At 44.7% G+C, this 16,392-nt stretch overlaps 1 protein-coding gene across 5 annotated transcripts in view; it reads left to right on the plus strand.

Annotated features, from left to right (window-relative positions):
* Positions 1 to 16,392, plus strand: part of SEC14L1 (SEC14 like lipid binding 1) — a 68,384-nt gene that overhangs the window by 19,286 nt on the left and 32,706 nt on the right. For 3 of the 5 annotated variants that reach the window (XM_034641653.1, XM_034641656.1, XM_034641654.1), the window contains 3 exons: positions 12,579 to 12,728; positions 12,847 to 12,978; positions 15,056 to 15,184. In XM_034641653.1, coding sequence (XP_034497544.1) covers positions 12,579 to 12,728; positions 12,847 to 12,978; positions 15,056 to 15,184 — 411 coding nt within the window. Of the gene's footprint in view, positions 1 to 12,578; positions 12,729 to 12,754; positions 12,776 to 12,846; positions 12,979 to 15,055; positions 15,185 to 16,392 lie in introns of those variants that run through there. The other 2 variants (XM_034641655.1, XM_034641657.1) reach the window with 2 other exon arrangements.

Genomic DNA, 16,392 nt, shown 5'->3' on the forward strand with positions numbered 1-16,392 from the left:
GTGTTTGTTTTGCTGATGAACCAGTATTAATACATTATTATTAACGGAAGTCCGTAACTTACATTAGGATTCACTCTGTGTTGTACAGTCTGTGGGTGTGGACACGTGTAGAATGTCACGTGTCCAATGTCACGTGTCCACATTACAGTATCATACGGAGCCACTGAGCTTTCGGCTGTGTCCATAGTTGTCCTTTACCAGAGTGTCATGTGGTTGGAATCATATGGGACGTGGCCTTTTCACACAGGCTCCTTTCATTAAACAATAGTCATTGAAGTCTCTTCCATATATTTTTGTGGGTTGAAAGCTGATCTGTCTTTATTGCTGAGTAATATTCCGTTGTATGGTTGTGCCCCAGTCTGTTTATCCATCTTTTGTGGGACATCTCGGCTGCTTCCAATGCTTGACGATTAGGAACAAAGCCTTCCATGCTGCGTTCCTTTCCAGACGCCCTTGACCCACGTCTGCTCCGCACTGGATGATGGCGCGTTGGGTTCCTTTATCAGGAAATCCTGGTCGCCGCTGGAAGTGCTTCCCTAAGTTGGCTTGTCAGTTAAACCTCTATGTACTTGTGTTTTTATTTTTTTAGCTTTACTGAGGTAAAATGATGAGTAATAAACTGTGTTTTAAAGATGTGTAGTTGGATAAGTTTTGTCATGTGTGTATACCTTCGAAACCATCACTTAATTAAGATGGTGAACATATCCATCCCCCCAGAAGTTCTTTATGCCCCATGGTAATTTCTCCTTTTCCTACCACTGATTTGCTTTCTGTTAGTAAAACTTGGTTTGCATTTCCTAGAATTTCACAGAAATAGACTCACACGTACTTTTTTTGTCTGTTTTGATTCATCATAATTATTTTGGATTCATTCATGTGTACATAAATAAATAGTCCGTTACATTGTATTACTGAAGAGTGTTTCCTTGGGTGGGTATACCACAATTTATTTATATATATTGCAGCATTAAAAAAGAGAACACCGTTTGATTCTGTAGGGCTTCTCTAAGATTTTTGGATCTGTTAGAATCAAGAGTAGAACCTGTAATTTATTGGATTTTATTTTTTTATTTTTCCTATAATTTATTTTAAAACTCTGGGTTTAATATTTGTAAACTAGAAAACAAAAGGGATACTTTGCAGGCTGTCAGCAAAAAGAAAAAAGAAAAGCAGGTACTAAAGTTACGTTCTAGGCAGAAAACAAAACTATATCTAAGAATCTTGGGACCTAGAGAGGGAAGGAATACCAGGGATCCAGTTGGGGGAGGGTGAAATGGAAGGGGGTGCACGGGGAGTGGGGGGAGCAGCCTCAGAGGGGCTGAAGAGAGCTTTGAGCTGCCTTCAAGCTGTCCTTGAAGGAATTAACTGATGTTTACCCTTAAGGTAGCTTTGTGATCCGTGTGTGAGTTCAGAGGTTGCCTGTTTTCTAAAAATTTCCCTCTGATGGCAGAAGTTTTTAAATAGGGGATACAGCCTTCTTTCTGCACCTGGACAAAAGGCTTTAAGTAACAAAGCCTAATTAACAAAACAGATTTGAAACTCAGACTAAAATAATTAGCTTATCAATAAGTATGGCCGACTCTCTGGATTTTGTGGAGAGAAGAAATTTATCATAAGACGTGATTTGGGGCATCTGCCGGCACAGCCTTGCAGACATTCTACGGACGTTAACTGGGACAAAGGTGTGGAGTTGTCAGGTTAAAATGTTTGTTACAGGTTTCAGTTATTTATCGTAAGTCAGCCAAGAGTATCAGAGCAACTTCTTGAACTTGAATTGTGGCTTGTGAGAACGAGGAACTGAATGCTAATGTTACTTGCTTTTTTAAATAGCCACGTGTGGTTAGTGGCTGCTGGTTCACGGGAGGGTTCTGGAGTCCTCTGTTCCGTGAGTGGAATGATGGGTGTTTTCCTCACTATTCAAAATCATTCCCTCTTCTCCCCTGCTCCCCACTTGTTTTTTGGGTGAAATGTATGTAGTCAAATTTGTGTATGTAAGTTAGATGCCTATTTGTTGGAATTCTTCTGTGGAATGGAGAACGATTTAGGTAAATATAAATGCAGATGTGATAAGTGGCAATCCATTGGCTTTACAGTTCTTTCTATCTTAAAGTTTTTTTGTCCTTCACAGTTTTGACTGGCATTTTAAATAACTCTTGAATTTTTGTGAGAAAATACTTGAATGGAACCTGTTGCAGTTAATCTCTTAGATCAGGAAGGGGCAAAGGATGTCCTGCTGCCTGTTTTCATATGCAAGCTAAAAATAGTTTTTATGTTTTTTAATGGTTAGGGAAAATCCCAAAGAATAACACTTCCTGACCTGTGAAAAGCGTGTAAGATTCATTTCTCGGTGTCTGTAAGTCGAGGCTCATCGGCGCACAGCTGTGCCCGTTTGTTCACGTGTTGGCAGCAGCAGCCCTGACTATTTGCGACAGACCCTGTCCGGCCCATAAAGCTTAACATGTTTGTTATTTGGCCCTTTACTTAAGGAAAGGTTTGCTCGCCCCTCTCTTCGATTTCTCTCTGCAGACATTGGAAACTTACTAGGACACTGGACCCTTCGGTTTTGATAGAAAGCTTGATGGTGGAGGGTGATCAATTGGATTGGGGCTCGTTTGTTTAGATTTTGAATACTGCCTCTTTATGTGGGCCGGAGGACTTGTGAACGAGTGACTACGATGTAAAGCACTTGGAGCCACAGTTCCCTCATTGTTCCGAGGCCCCTAGAGCGCCACAGTGCTGTAGGGTGTTTTAATTTTTGAGGAAGCACAGTGATAGTCGTCGTTTCTTGGACACTGTGCAAACTCCCAGCCCACAGTAGCTCACATTTTAAGATTAGATCACATTTTAAGATTAGATCACACTGTCTTTCTTTCTTTCTTTTTTTTTTTTTTAAGATTTTATTTATTTGAGATAGATCGCGCGTGCACACAATTGGGGGGACGGGCAAGAGGGAGAGGGAGAAGCAGACTCCCCACTGAGTTGGGAGCCCACCGTGGGGCTCTATCCCCGGGATCATGACCTGAGCCGAAGGCAGCCGCCCAGCCGACTGAGCTGCCCAGGCGCCCTTGCATTTTTTAATGGTGAATGGTGTCGCATCTTTGTGGAGCCGGGTTTTCGCTGGTAGCTACGCTGAAAAGCCATTGCCACGTGAGAATCAGTGAGCCACAGGAAACCAGGGTAGGAGTGTCCACTGTGATTCCAAGCCTCCGTAGTACCCAAGCACACATGCTCACAAGTAATCCTGGGTATTTAGGAGGGAAACAAAAACATGTTTTCCCTCAACTTAGATGTATTATTGTTTCAGATGGTTACCAAGTTATTAGGACGCAAATGCTTTTTAGGTTGTTCGGACCTAATAATAAATGGTATTTCTTTTGGCTTTGGGGCACCGGGGCACCGTGGAAAAGTTACTGAGTATCAAGGGTGCTGTGAAGGGAAATTTGGAAGAACCTCTGACGTAGAGCTCCCTGTGACCATGCCTAAGGACGAATGGTCAGAAATGTCATCAGTGATTATCTTTAAGACAGTAAACAAACTGAAATCACCCCCAGGCTGTTGCATGAGATGTCAGTCTTGAGCTCCTCTCAGAAATCGGGCACAGTTGAACCAGTGCAGCCCTCGCTTTCTAATCCAGGCTAAAAAGCAGAGGATGCAGTTAGTCAAGCATCCTAGATCTACTTGGAATTTTATTTGAAAGCTCAGGAGCTCTGTATCAGTCTATTAAATTGTGTTAACAAACGTTTCCAGGTAGTCTTTTTTTTTTTTTTTAAGATTTTATTTATTATTTGACAGAGACAGCCAGCAAGAGAGGGAACACAAGTAGGGGGAGTGGGAGAGGGAGAAGCAGGCTCCTAGTGGAGAAGCCTGATGTGGGGCTCAATCTCAGAACACTGGGATCATGCCCTGAGCCGAAGGCAGACGCTTAACGATTGAGCCACCCAGGCGCCCCAGAAGTTTCCAGGTAGTCTTGACCAGAAATTCTTAAAAGGAATACGTTACAAGTACTGTAAGAGTATTCTAGAAGATCTTACTAAATCAAGGCTTTAGCTGGACCGTTGGCTGCCTACCTCAAGGAGAGAAGGAAATGATTTGATGTTTGTCTTTAACCAGGAACAACTGAAACGATCCTGCTGTTATGAGTTGGTAGCCTTGCACCAGCCAAATGTAAATATGCTATTTTTTTTTTTAAGATTTTATTTATTTCTTAGAGAGAGCACGTGCACGAGCTGGGGAAGGGGCAGAGGGAGCAGGAAAAGCGGACTTCCCACTGAGCAGGTGCCTGCCTGCTTGATCCCAGGACTCCAGGATCATGACCTGAGCCGAAGGCAGTCACTTAACCGACTGAGCCACCCAGATGCCCCTCTGTTGTTGTTTTTTTTTTTTTAATTACGTAAGCTCTACATTGAACGTGGAGCTTAACTCATGACCCTGAGATCAAGAGTCACACGCTCTACCGACTGAGCCAGCCAGGCGCCCCAAACAGGCTAAGTTTTTATAGAGTTAGATGATTATTTTTCTTCTAGGGACAGTTCTTTGTTTTCCTGCTTGTTTTGTTCTTATAGCAATGGTTCAGATACTGAGAAGTCCAGGGACTCTGCTGCCTGTTGTGTAACAGTGACTTACAGTCACTCCTCTGCTGTGAACCAGGAACGGTTTGGTAGGGGGACTGTACTGCCATATGTGCAGGATAAAATTCAGCCTCAGGCTTGCGGGCCTTTGTGGGGAGGGGGCAGGGCAGGGGCACTTGGTGGGGGTACCCGGCTCTTTTGCTGGGGTTTGCCTGCTGCTCCTTGTTCCTGCTCCTTGCTCCTTTGCTTTTTTTTTTTTTTTTTTTTTTTTGGTCACGTACTAGAGTTTATTTCTAGGACCCACAGTGTTAGGAAAATTTGTGGTAGAAAATCTTAAAGTGGGTAGAACTTCATGTGGTGCTAATTCGTGTTGCTCTTCCGGAGAGACCTTTGCCAGGCACGTGGGTTGAGGGCCCTCCCATCCCACCTTGCGTTCAGGTCTGTGAGAACACTGCCTTTTGGAGTAGAGTCCAGCACGGTTTGGGTCTCACTGGCCCCAATTATTTTAAGACAACAGAAAATACCCTACTATTAGGTGTTTTTTGGGGACACTATTTAAAATTATCGTAGTATGGGTAAATAAAATTAACAATTTCTCTGGAACGAAAACTTCTTACATGTGAAGTCTTTTAATAACGTGGGTAATTCTTACCTGGTCACGTAGAATTGTGCTGCTGTTGCTGGCTGCTAGTCGTCGGAAGGCCAGTGAAAGGCCAGGCGGTAGAGGAGTCCGGTGTAGGCTGAGGGTAGGGGACACAGACGGCCACTGCGTTCAGTGACACCGCTATGATGGAGGCCCGGCACACCCAGTGGCCCCATATCCTGCGTCCGTGTGCTGTTTTCTAACTGCAAATATGTGGATTTTAGAAGAAATTCTGAAGGTTTTCTGTCCTTTCACAAAACTGTTTCCTGTTGAGAACTCTTGGAGCGCAGGAGTGGACATGTGAGTGAGGGGAGCAGGGACACTCATGTGCACGTCCTCCCAGTATTTGCGCACTCCCTCTCCAAGCGCCGAGTGGCGCCTACGTTATCACAGTAAATATGGCCCATTTCCGTCACGGTGTGGTGGGCGGCTGTTGGAGAGAGGCGTGGCACACAGAAGGTGCTCCCGGTGCACACTGCCTCCAGTGTTTGCAGATGGCAGCGTGTCGCCGTGTGGCGTGTGTGGCGTGTGAGCGGCGCTTCTGCCATCTGCTCTTCCACAGCGTGCGCACTCCTGCTCCAAAGGGGAGGCCCTAGGAGAGACCCCGAGCTCTTTCCCTGGATTACCGTGGCGTCATGCACCCCGCCCTCCTTGTCCTTAGAGCTCACAGCACCGGAGGCTGAAGTCACACCTTCTCCACACTAGATAGTACCTGGAAAGAGTGTGTGGTCAGAACCAGGGGTTTAAGGTTTTCCAAGATGAAATTCATAATTGAAACTTCAAATGTGTTTGATCTCAGAGGGAGATGGCTTGGGATCGATCAGGTTTTTACAGATTTCTTTTTAGCTTTAGTAGAGCCATTGTATGTTCTTGTTTGAACTTCCCAGTGGGTGTTCCAGTCTGCTGTGGCTTGATACATGGGTCTCACTGAGGACACTGATGGAGGACCAGGACTTGGCTGTGTACGCAGCACTGCCCTCGCATGGTGGTGCGCACCGCGCTCCCCCACGCCTTTGCTCATGCCCTTGCGCTCCTTTGAAGATCGCTCATCTCATCGGGTTGTCATGAAGTATTTGGATGAAGGAAGTATAATGTAACTAACTGGATTATGACTTGTCTTTAAAAGGGCTCACATTTTCAAGAATTTAAGTTTATAAATATCTTGTTAAGTGTGAACGCGTGCATTCCCAAGTAGCCTGTAACTCGGAACCCCTTACCAGTGGACGAAACAGAAGGCACAGTGGAGGTAGGATTCAGGAGCCCACAAAGGACTGACTTGTGAGTAAGCGCGGGGCAGAGCCCCAGGTTCCTGGGTGGTTGACCCTGTTAATATCTACAGTTAGCTGCGCTGTTTATGTGCTTTTGAAGTTCAGCAGCAGAGCAGGGGCCCGGAGCTCTTCACGGAGCGACCTGGGGTCGAGGCAGCTTCTGCGGGGCCGCCGTGGTGTAAGCAGGTCTGAAAGGCTGCCCTGGGGTTCGTCCGCGCTTTGCCCCCTTTTGGTTTCGCTCCGGTTCCTCCTGCCAGGAATGTTCCCTTCTGCAGATGCACTTCGGGTTAAGCCTTTCCCCACCCAGCCTGAAGCCCTTTCCCCTTGACTCTCTCAAGCACTTTTAGTGCCAATACGGTTGCTGGACGCTTGTCACCTCCCTGTCTGCTTTTCTATTGCTGTGTGCAGTGCGTGTTTTCATGTCTTGCCTCTACAGAAGCCCCATCCCTGTGTCTTCACTGTTGTGTTCCCTGGCGTCTTAACATAATGCCTTCTCTGGTAGGCCCTCCGTATGTCCCTGTCACTTTGATAGTCTGTGAATTATGGAATCCTAACTCGGAAGGACTTTGGTCAGTTTGCCTTATTGTCTTGATCGGTTTTATGTTTGCTTCCTTGAGCACTGGCCACTTCTGAGACACACCTAAGCCATGTTTAGTTTTTTCACTGACGGATTCTTTCTGGGGTAAAACCGGATCTGTGTCTAAGTGAGTTTGATGGTCACGTCCAGTGCCATAGAATATCCAGGTCGTTATACGGAAAGCAGCTGGGTTAGTTCGTTGGCTAAGTTGTGTATGAACATAGTTCAATTTAAAGGTAGATTCTTTAAATGGAGTTTCTTTTCAATGGTTTTTCCTGGCAGAATGCACTGTTAAGCTCATTAATTCTCAAGTTGAAATATCTTCACTAAAATACGGCTTTCCTTAGCGCAGTACGAGTTTCTGACGTCTCAAAATTGCACTCAAAGGTTGGTTAAAAACTGGAAGTACTGTTGCCAGGCTCCCGAATTGCAGGCTCAAAAATCCCTTTTGAAAGAGGAAGAGTGGGAGTAGGAAGGTAGGAGAAAGCTAAGTTACCCAGAAGGCAGCTTTCTTCCCGGGGCGAATGGATCAGGCCCTGGTTTTGTTTTTATTATTGAAACAATTGCTATGTTAAACAAAAAGATGAGCAAATGATTATAAAGTTATTTTTCTTGCGAAAGCAACTTTTCCTTTTAAGAAACATTGAAGAACATTTCTCTCTCTCTGGAGAAGTTCCTTCTGGAAAAGTTAATTTTATTCGGCCTTTCTTGATTATTTAACACGGACAGAATGATATTATTTAATGTATGATGCATGGTCACATTTCCTTAAATATTCTGTATAGTTATTTTTATTCTAATCAAAGTGCCAGTGCATTCGATGGTCCTGTCTCTTTAATTGGCTTTATTCTAGATCATTCTCTGCTTTTTCTGTTCATCTTTCAAAAGGCACTAGCGTTTTTCATTTATTTTTAAGAGTCCAGGCTGCTAGTTTTGTACAGTGTTCTGTACCTTGGACCAGTTTCCTCACCGTGAGCTTCAGGCTCACATTTTGTTGTGAGGATTGTGTGGGTTGTGTTGCTTCCATTGTGTCCCATGAGCTTGTCAGGCTGTCCCGTTGTTGGTCGTGATTGAATCGTTTGGTCTGGGTGGTGTCTACTAGATCCTTCCATCGTAAAGGCACCTTTGTCCCCTTGTAACTGGTAAGCTGCAGGATGATAGTGTGAGACTGTGATGCCTCACCCCACAGCCCCCCTCAGCAGTGTGTCCTCTGGTGGAACCTGTCTGAACCCGTGACAGGATTGCTGCTGGCACAACTGGGATTCTCTAATTGTGTTGGTTGCTTTTGTGGTTATTACATGACATTTTCCTGTAAGATTTCCTCCCCTGTCCATTTTTCTTGAATATCACTCTATGGCTTATAAAACTTTACTGTTTTTTCTCTTTCTAGTACTCAAATGAACCCAGAGTTGGGGAGGGGAACCCCTTTGGGCTGGTTTCTGTGTCCTTTTGACATGTCCCCATCAGTCACTGAGCACATCCTTGATTTCTGATAAGTACTTCAAATTCACCTTGACCTTTCCTTCTTCCAGACCTGTCATCAGCCACTTCTTCACGGTGCGTGCATTCCTTTGTGGTAGGGAGTGGTATTTAGAAACCAAGATCTAGACACCAAGTTTCTTGTGACTGCTGAGATGTCATTGCTTCCAGGCCCTTCCTGTGGATAAACTAGACATGTATTAATGTTTTTAATTAAATTGGAATGCCTGAAAGGCTGTAGCAACTTTATAGATTGTCGTTTGTGCTGAAAACCTGGCATCTGGTATCTGTGAGCAATTTCAGAGACTAAGGCTTTCTGCAGTCTTCCTTTTCCACAACCCTCTAGAAAGTTAGGATTTTCTGTGCCAACAGCATGCAGAATTCATTAACCATACATATCTCTGAAAGATTGGTCCAGTAAGTGACACAGAAACAAAAAGCTGGACTCGTTGGTTTATTTAGTAAGGCTTTATTCCATAATTCAAAAAGTGTTTATCGAACAGTGACATTGTTTTAGGCAATGCAAAAGAAATGGGACTTGGTGTCTGCGCTGTGGCTGAGTAACACGTCTGGGGCAGGGTGACGGATGCGGACCAGCGCACAGAGGGAGGAAGGTAGCTAGATGCTTCCTAGCCTGGGTACCTGAAGTGCCGCCTGGCTGAGGTACGAGTGAATGTCTGTGCACAGGCGTCTACACGGCTGGATGACTTTACGGGGAGTGAAAGTTTGTACTGGGTTTTGAATTAAAGGCTAGGCTCTGTGGGAAATGCCCAATGCTGACCATTCTATTTCCAAAGTCAAGTCTAAAAGATGTTATGGGTATTTTCAAAATGACCTAATAGGTCCTTTGATAGGAGAGACCCTAGCTTACGTTGTTTCTTGGTGAGTGCTTTCTTTACTCTTTATGTAACCTAAAAAGAATTGTTTTGTTTGAAGCCCTAGTGTTCTCAGTTTTTTGGTACGTCATAGTGCTGGAATGTACAAGTTTTGTTTTTTTGGTTTTTTTAAAATGTATTACAATTTAAAAGTCAGTTTAGATGGTTTTCAGTTTGGAACAAATGTTAGCAAATTTTTTCCTAGAATTGTTCATGTGTGTAGTGCTTAATACAAATTTTAGGGCCTCCTTGAGACTTACCTATGGTATTGTCTGAGCAGTTGGATAAACTTCTTAAATGTTTATTTAAAACACATTAAAACACAAATACTGTGTGATTTATCAAGATTATAGCAGTAATGGGATTCAGAATATACTTGAATGGAGGAGGGGAGTAGGTAAATATGAAGAATATGTTTTCGGTTCCCAAAGTAAAAACATTTAAAAAAGCAAATATAACTGGTAGCCACATAAATTTTGCCTCCTTTCCAGACTGCCCCATGCAAGACTGTCATTAATTTCTGAAAAGGCAACTCTGGTCACACGGTAGAGTTCCCTCCTTCTCCATCCCCTGTGGAGGAGGTCAGCCCCAGGGCTGCCACCGTGCCCCCAGGGCCTGGTCATGTGGTCAGTGCTCAGTAGAGACCTGCCTTGTCATAGTGCCACTGCAGCCCACTGTTCCCTCCTCTGTCAGCTTTGGGAGCCTGTTTGCACCCTAACGTTCCCTTGAGGCTGCACTGCTGGGTTCTCTTTCCTGGAAATCTGTCTCCTCCTTGCAGACCATAAACAGACCTTCCCACACATTGAGGCCCAGTGTCAATGCTTCCTCTTCCACGAAGCCTTCCCAAACCACCAACTCTCCAAAGCTGAGGGTGTTCTCTTTCTCCTCAAGCCTTTATATACTTGCTTATTCTTAGGACATGCTTTTATATTACTGATTCCCTTTCCTGAACTGTCTACTTCGTTTTCCCCTCCCTCCCATTGCCTAGCATGGGATCTTGTAAATATGTAGATGGCAGGGGCACAGCCCGAAGTTTTCAGATTGGTGTGACCGTGCGATGTTATGGAGAGGAGGTGAGATGTGTATGGAGAATGGAGGATCACTTGGAGTGGGATTGGTGAAAACCAGGTGGAGAGTTTAATAGGTGGCTCTGGTGCTTTAGGGGTTTTCAGTGCAGCTCTTGTGATCTGAGTATTACTTCTGTTCAGACTTCACAGCCTGTTCACAGGGAACATCAGGAAACTTCTTCGCGAAAGGCAGCGTTTTTAGTATGGTGGTGCCCCCGAACCCCTAGCACCCTGCTAGAGGTCAAATCAGAGCAGTCTGCACTGCTTTCAGATTTCCGTTAATCTTTTTAACACCATACATTTCTTTTTAAATCTGTGCTTGGTTGTGATTAAGGCAGGAAGTCAGCCCCCCCCACCCCGTTTTTAGGACAACCTGAGGGAGGAATGATGTCCCTCGCTTTATTAGGAGCATCAGCTCACTGAAGTGCTGAGCCCAGCCCTGGGCTTCTTTTTATGCTCCTCCTTACAGCCCAGCACTTGTCATCCCGAGTCCCATGGTTTCCTGCTCCCGCACCCCTGTGAGCTGCTAGGTAGCTTCGGGTTTTAGTGTGAATGTAGCAAGGTCTGCAGCGAAGCTGTCTTCACAGATCACCACACACGACACAGCAGACTCAGTCAGGTGCCTGAGTGCAGTTCTAAACGTTTGGATGAATTATATAGCAAGTGCAACTTTGTTTTTTTAATTAAGTTTTTTATTTTGAGGTAATTGAAGATTCATGATATATTAGTAAGACATTATTCACAAGGAATAATATGGAGAGATGCCATGTGTTCTTTAACCATTTTTCCCCAGTGGTAGCATTTTGGGAAACGGTAGTACATCATCTGAACCAGGGTATTGATGTCGATGCGGTAAAGATACAGAACATTTTCCAAGTATCTTTCTGTGTCCCCCGTTACAGTCACACCCACATCTCCCTGCCCTTACCCCACAGCAACCGCTCATCTGTTCTGCCTTTCTATAGTGGTGTCATTTTTTTCTTTTTTTTTAATTAAGAGTTTATTCATTGATTTTAGCAGGGGGAGGAGTAGAGGGAGAGAGAGAAAGAGAATCTCAAGCAGAACCACTGCTGAGCATGGAACCCAACACGGGCCTCAATCCCATGACCCTGAGATCATGACCTGAGCTGAAACCAAGAGCTGGACGCTCAACCAACTGAGCCCCCCAGGCGCCCCTATAGTGGTGTCCTTTCAAGAAGGTTGCAGAAATGGTTAAGTCCTTGATTCTTGTTAATTTTTATATAAGGCATGTGGTTCAGGTCGAGGTCCATTTTTTTTTTTTTCCTGTTGGCATGCAGTTCTCCAGTAATATTTATTGGGAAAAAAAAAAAAGGCTATACTTCTTTCATTGAATTGCTTTTGCACCTTTGTCAAAAATCAGTTGGGCATATATGTGTGGGTCAATTTACGGCTCTCTGTCCATTGATCTCTGTGTCTGTCCCTCATGCCAGTACCAGTAGCCTGGATCACTGCAGCTGTGTAGTCAGCGCCAGTGCCATACCGTGTAGAGTGATCCCTCCCAGTTTAGTCTCCTTTCTCATAATTGTAGCTATTTTAGTTCTTCTGCCTTTCCATATCAATTTTAAAACAATCTTGTCTGTAGCTTTAAAAAAATAAACCTGGGGCGCCTGGGTGGCACAGCGGTTAAGCGTCTGCCTTCGGCTCAGGGCATGATCCCGGCGTTATGGGATCGAGCCCCACATCAGGCTCTTCCTCTATGAGCCTGCTTCTTCCTCTCCCACTCCCCCTGCTTGTGTTCCCTCTCTCCCTCTCTCGCTGGCTGTCTCTATCTCTGTCGAATAAATAAATTTAAAAAAATAAAAAAATAAAAAAAATAAACCTTGCTGGAATTTTGTAGGAATTATGTTGAACCTCTATATCCATATGGGAAGAGTTGACATCATTACTTTGTTGAGTCTTCCAATCCGTGAACATAGGATGTCTTTTTCTTTTTATTGAAAGCTTATGATGTAAAGAGAAAGATGACTGATGTAACATGTTGACATGTATTAAGAGATGCTTTTTTCCCAGGGACACTATCAATGACAAACTGGCAGATTGCATCTTTGTTCAATTTCTTTTTAAAAAAAATTTTTTGTAGGCCTATGAAAGGAGGTTTCCTACATGTCCTTTGATTCCAATGTTTGTGGACAGTGACACTGTGAGTGAGTTCAAGAGTGAAGACGGGGCTATTCACGTTATAGAAAGGCGCTGTAAGCTGGACATAGATGCACCAAGGCTGCTGAAAAAGGTACCTCCGGGGACAGCTTAGAAAGGCCGTCCCCAAACTAGATGAACGTACGTTCACAGCTTCTGTTGCATTTGGTGTTATTAATAAGCCCTTTTTCTCTTTATTTTGTTTTCTAAAGATTGCAGGAGTTGATTATGTTTATTTTGTCCAGAAAAACTCACTGAATTCTCGGGAACGTACTTTGCACATTGAGGCCCACAATGAGACCTTTTCTAATCGGGTCATCATCAATGAGCACTGCTGCTACACCGTGAGTAACCAGCATTTGGGGGAAGACGCGAGTGGGGGCCGCCGTGTCGCGTTGGGGAGTTGCTTGGCCACCGCTTTACGCAGTCCACTGCCTTGTCTCAGAGGGCAGCTCTTCAGAGGTCACTCATTTCTCATTGGTGGGATCGGCAAGGTGGCAGGTGTGGTTTACTGCAGAATGGATTACATTGTTGTAGCAGTTAAGGGAGCCTAGTGATGCCTTGATTTGTCTTTAAATGTTACCTTAATATGTCTCTTCCTCTCTGGTGCTGCTCTAACACTTTAGAAGTATATATGGAGGGACCCGAGTTACAGTTTTCCTCTGCTATCTGAAAGTAGAGCGTTCCGTGAACTCTTTCGTATGCTGAAATGGGGCAAAGCAAAACAGCAAATTAGTATGAATTTATATGGAAAATTTTTTTAGTGTTCTTAGACTCAAAAAATAACCTCTTTAGGCTTTTCTGAGACCTTAGGACACATCTTGCTAACAGATGCACAATATAAATGCAGATAAAGCCCAGATGCGCACAGACACAGTTCTAGGCTCCGGAGCCCTGACCCTGAGATGTTGAGTGTGGCTCTCTGGGAGGGGGCTTGGTGCCACTGTCACGGCTTGGGCTTGGGGTATGAGCTGCCTCTGTAATGGCTTTTCCAAAACGTGGTGAATGCTGTTTTTGCTTTCTGCCCTTTTTCCTAAAAGCGGAAATCCTCTCTGGATTTCTTTTGGTTATCAAAACCAGGTACAAATGTGGATCTTTCATGAAAGCAAAGTGGTGTAACGTAGACTTTGGGAAAGGGAGGGTATACATGTAACGCATCCCTTTAAGACCAGGCTGAGTGCTTTTACCTGCTGCACCATCTTCAGTAACTTCTGTTACCAGATTCTTAGAAGAATCTAATAGGGTCTGTCTTCTTCTCCCTTACCTTCCTACAACACATCCTCGGTGCCGAATCCGAAATGATCCTTTTAAAGTCTATCAGATTGTGTCACACTTTGCACAGTGTTCCTGCATTTCACTCAGAGGAGGTGCCCAGAGGCCTTCCAGTGGCTTACAAGGCTCTGCATTTTCTCTCTCTCTTTTTTTTTAATTATATTATGTTAGTCACCATACAGTACATCCCCGGATTCCGATGCAAAGTTCGATGCTTCATTAGTTGCGTATAATACCCAGTGCACCATGCAATACGTGCCCTCCTTACTACCCATCACCAATCTGTCCCATTCCTCCACCCCCCTCCCCTCTGAAATCTTCAGTTTGTTTCTCATAGGATGATCGGTAGGGGAAGAAAGGGATAAAGAAAGGGGGGGTAATCAGAAGGGGGAATGAAACATGCATTTTCTCTTAATCACACATCTGCTGTCCTACCCTCCTCGCGCACAAGCCTATGCGCCTTCTTGCTGTTCCTGATCGCGTAGGCGTGCTTCCCCTGAAGGACCTTTGCTCCAAGCGCGCCCGCTGCCGGGAACACTCTGCCCCCCGATCTCTGCTTGACTCCCGCCCTCACCTCCTTCAGTCTGTGCTCACATCTGCCTTTCGGGATGAAGCTGGTCTGAACACCCTATTTAATTCTGCTGCCTGCCCCCTCCCCAACACACACACACACACACACACACACACACACACACACACACACACGTCCTTTTAACCTGCTTCACCATTCCTTTCTCCTTTGGCACTTGTCTTCCAACAATGACAGAATTTCTTACCTCGTATGTTTGTGGCTTAATTGCCGTTCTCCCCCTCCAGACTGTATGCTCCATGAGGCAGGGGTCTTCCTTTTGTTTATGATGGAGAACACTGCTCAGTAAATGTGGTGAATGAATGAACCAAGAATGAAAATGAAGCTCTCCTTTTAACAGTCATTTTAGAATTTTTTTTGGAGTATTTTAGAAATATTATTTAGGTCTTTGCATGATTTTGAACCCCCCTGTGTAATTTTTCCATCTGGTGCTTTCATGATAATAACATCATTACTCAAATAAAATGTTTTCTTTTGGTGATCAGTTGGTTGAGGAGGAGACAAGTGACCTTGTCAGTTGTCAGCATAGTTAATGGGAATGATTTCTCGTTTATCCGCAGGTTCACCCTGAAAATGAAGATTGGACTTGTTTTGAACAGTCTGCAAGTTTAGATATTAAATCTTTCTTTGGTTTCGAAAGTACAGTGGAAAAAATTGCAATGAAACAATATACCAGCAACATTAAAAAAGTGAGTCCAGCTTGGGAGTTTATGGAAAAGGGGAGGCAGGAGCCTCTGAGCTGCTCCGAGCCGGCAGTGTTTTCAGAAGGGTAGCAGTGGCTACTCAGGGATCCCAGCCATTTCAAGACAAGGCAGTACTTTGGCTTTTCCCCAAGCCTTGTGTTCCAGGGTGGCGTAGGGTTGGATGGGGTTCAGATGGTCCTGGTGGCCGGTGGAGGTAGGGAGGAGCGCGTAGCCACCGGCCATGGCACCCTCCACTTGAATCACTGGGAGATTGGGGTGGGGGGGGTGAGGTGGGAGCATCTGGCTTACAGCACCCCCGCTGCCACCTAGGGTCTGTGGGCAGGAGATGCTGCATGAGGAGACACTTGCTGGGAGTCTCTCAGGCGTCTCCAGGCTTTGGATTATTAGGTTTGTCTTCCTGGAAAAGCTTTCCTTCTCATTTTTTTTTTAAAGATTTATTTATTTGAGAGGGATGGGGGGGAGAGAGAGCAAGCACGGTGCGAAGATGCAGAGGGAGAAGGAGAGAGACTCTCAAGCAGATTCCCTGCTGAGTGTGAAGCCTAATGTGGGGCTCGATCTCACAACGCTGAGATCGTGACTTGAGCTAAAATCAAGAGTCAGACGCTTAACCGACTGAGCCACCCAGGCGCCCCCCCTTCCTTCCCATTTTTATGCTGCTGCTCAGTGTTGGTGTAGAATATGGTTGTGAAGTGTATCCGTGTGGGGTTCTGAGTGCTTTTTGAAGGCTTGTTTTCTTTTTTTTTTTTTTTAAAGATTTTTATTTATTTATTTGACAGAGATAGAGACAGCCAGTGAGAGAGGGAAACACAAGCAGGGGGAGTGGGAGAGGAAGAAGCAGGCTCATAGCAGCGGAGCCTGATGTGGGGCTCGATCCCATAACGCCGGGATCACGCCCTGAGCCGAAGGCAGACGCTTAACCGCTGTGCCACCCAGGCGCCCCTGAAGGCTTGTTTTCTATTCAGGGTGTTAGAAAGAATTCGGATTGAGGCACAAAGCATGTATCGAGTACAAGTGTGGTAAATCGGTGCTTGTAATTAGTCATAAAAAGAAAAATCTGTCTCTTTAGATATTATTTCCTAGACCTTTGGAGAAGAGGAAGTAAAATAATTATGAAAAACAAAAACACAAAGACATTTCACTTTTGTTTTTACAGATTTATTCTGTAGCAATTCAGGTTTTATTGGTGTTTTAAA

The sequence above is a fragment of the Ailuropoda melanoleuca genome, chromosome 13, assembly GCF_002007445.2.
Source record: "Ailuropoda melanoleuca isolate Jingjing chromosome 13, ASM200744v2, whole genome shotgun sequence".
Lineage (NCBI taxonomy): Eukaryota > Metazoa > Chordata > Mammalia > Carnivora > Ursidae > Ailuropoda > Ailuropoda melanoleuca.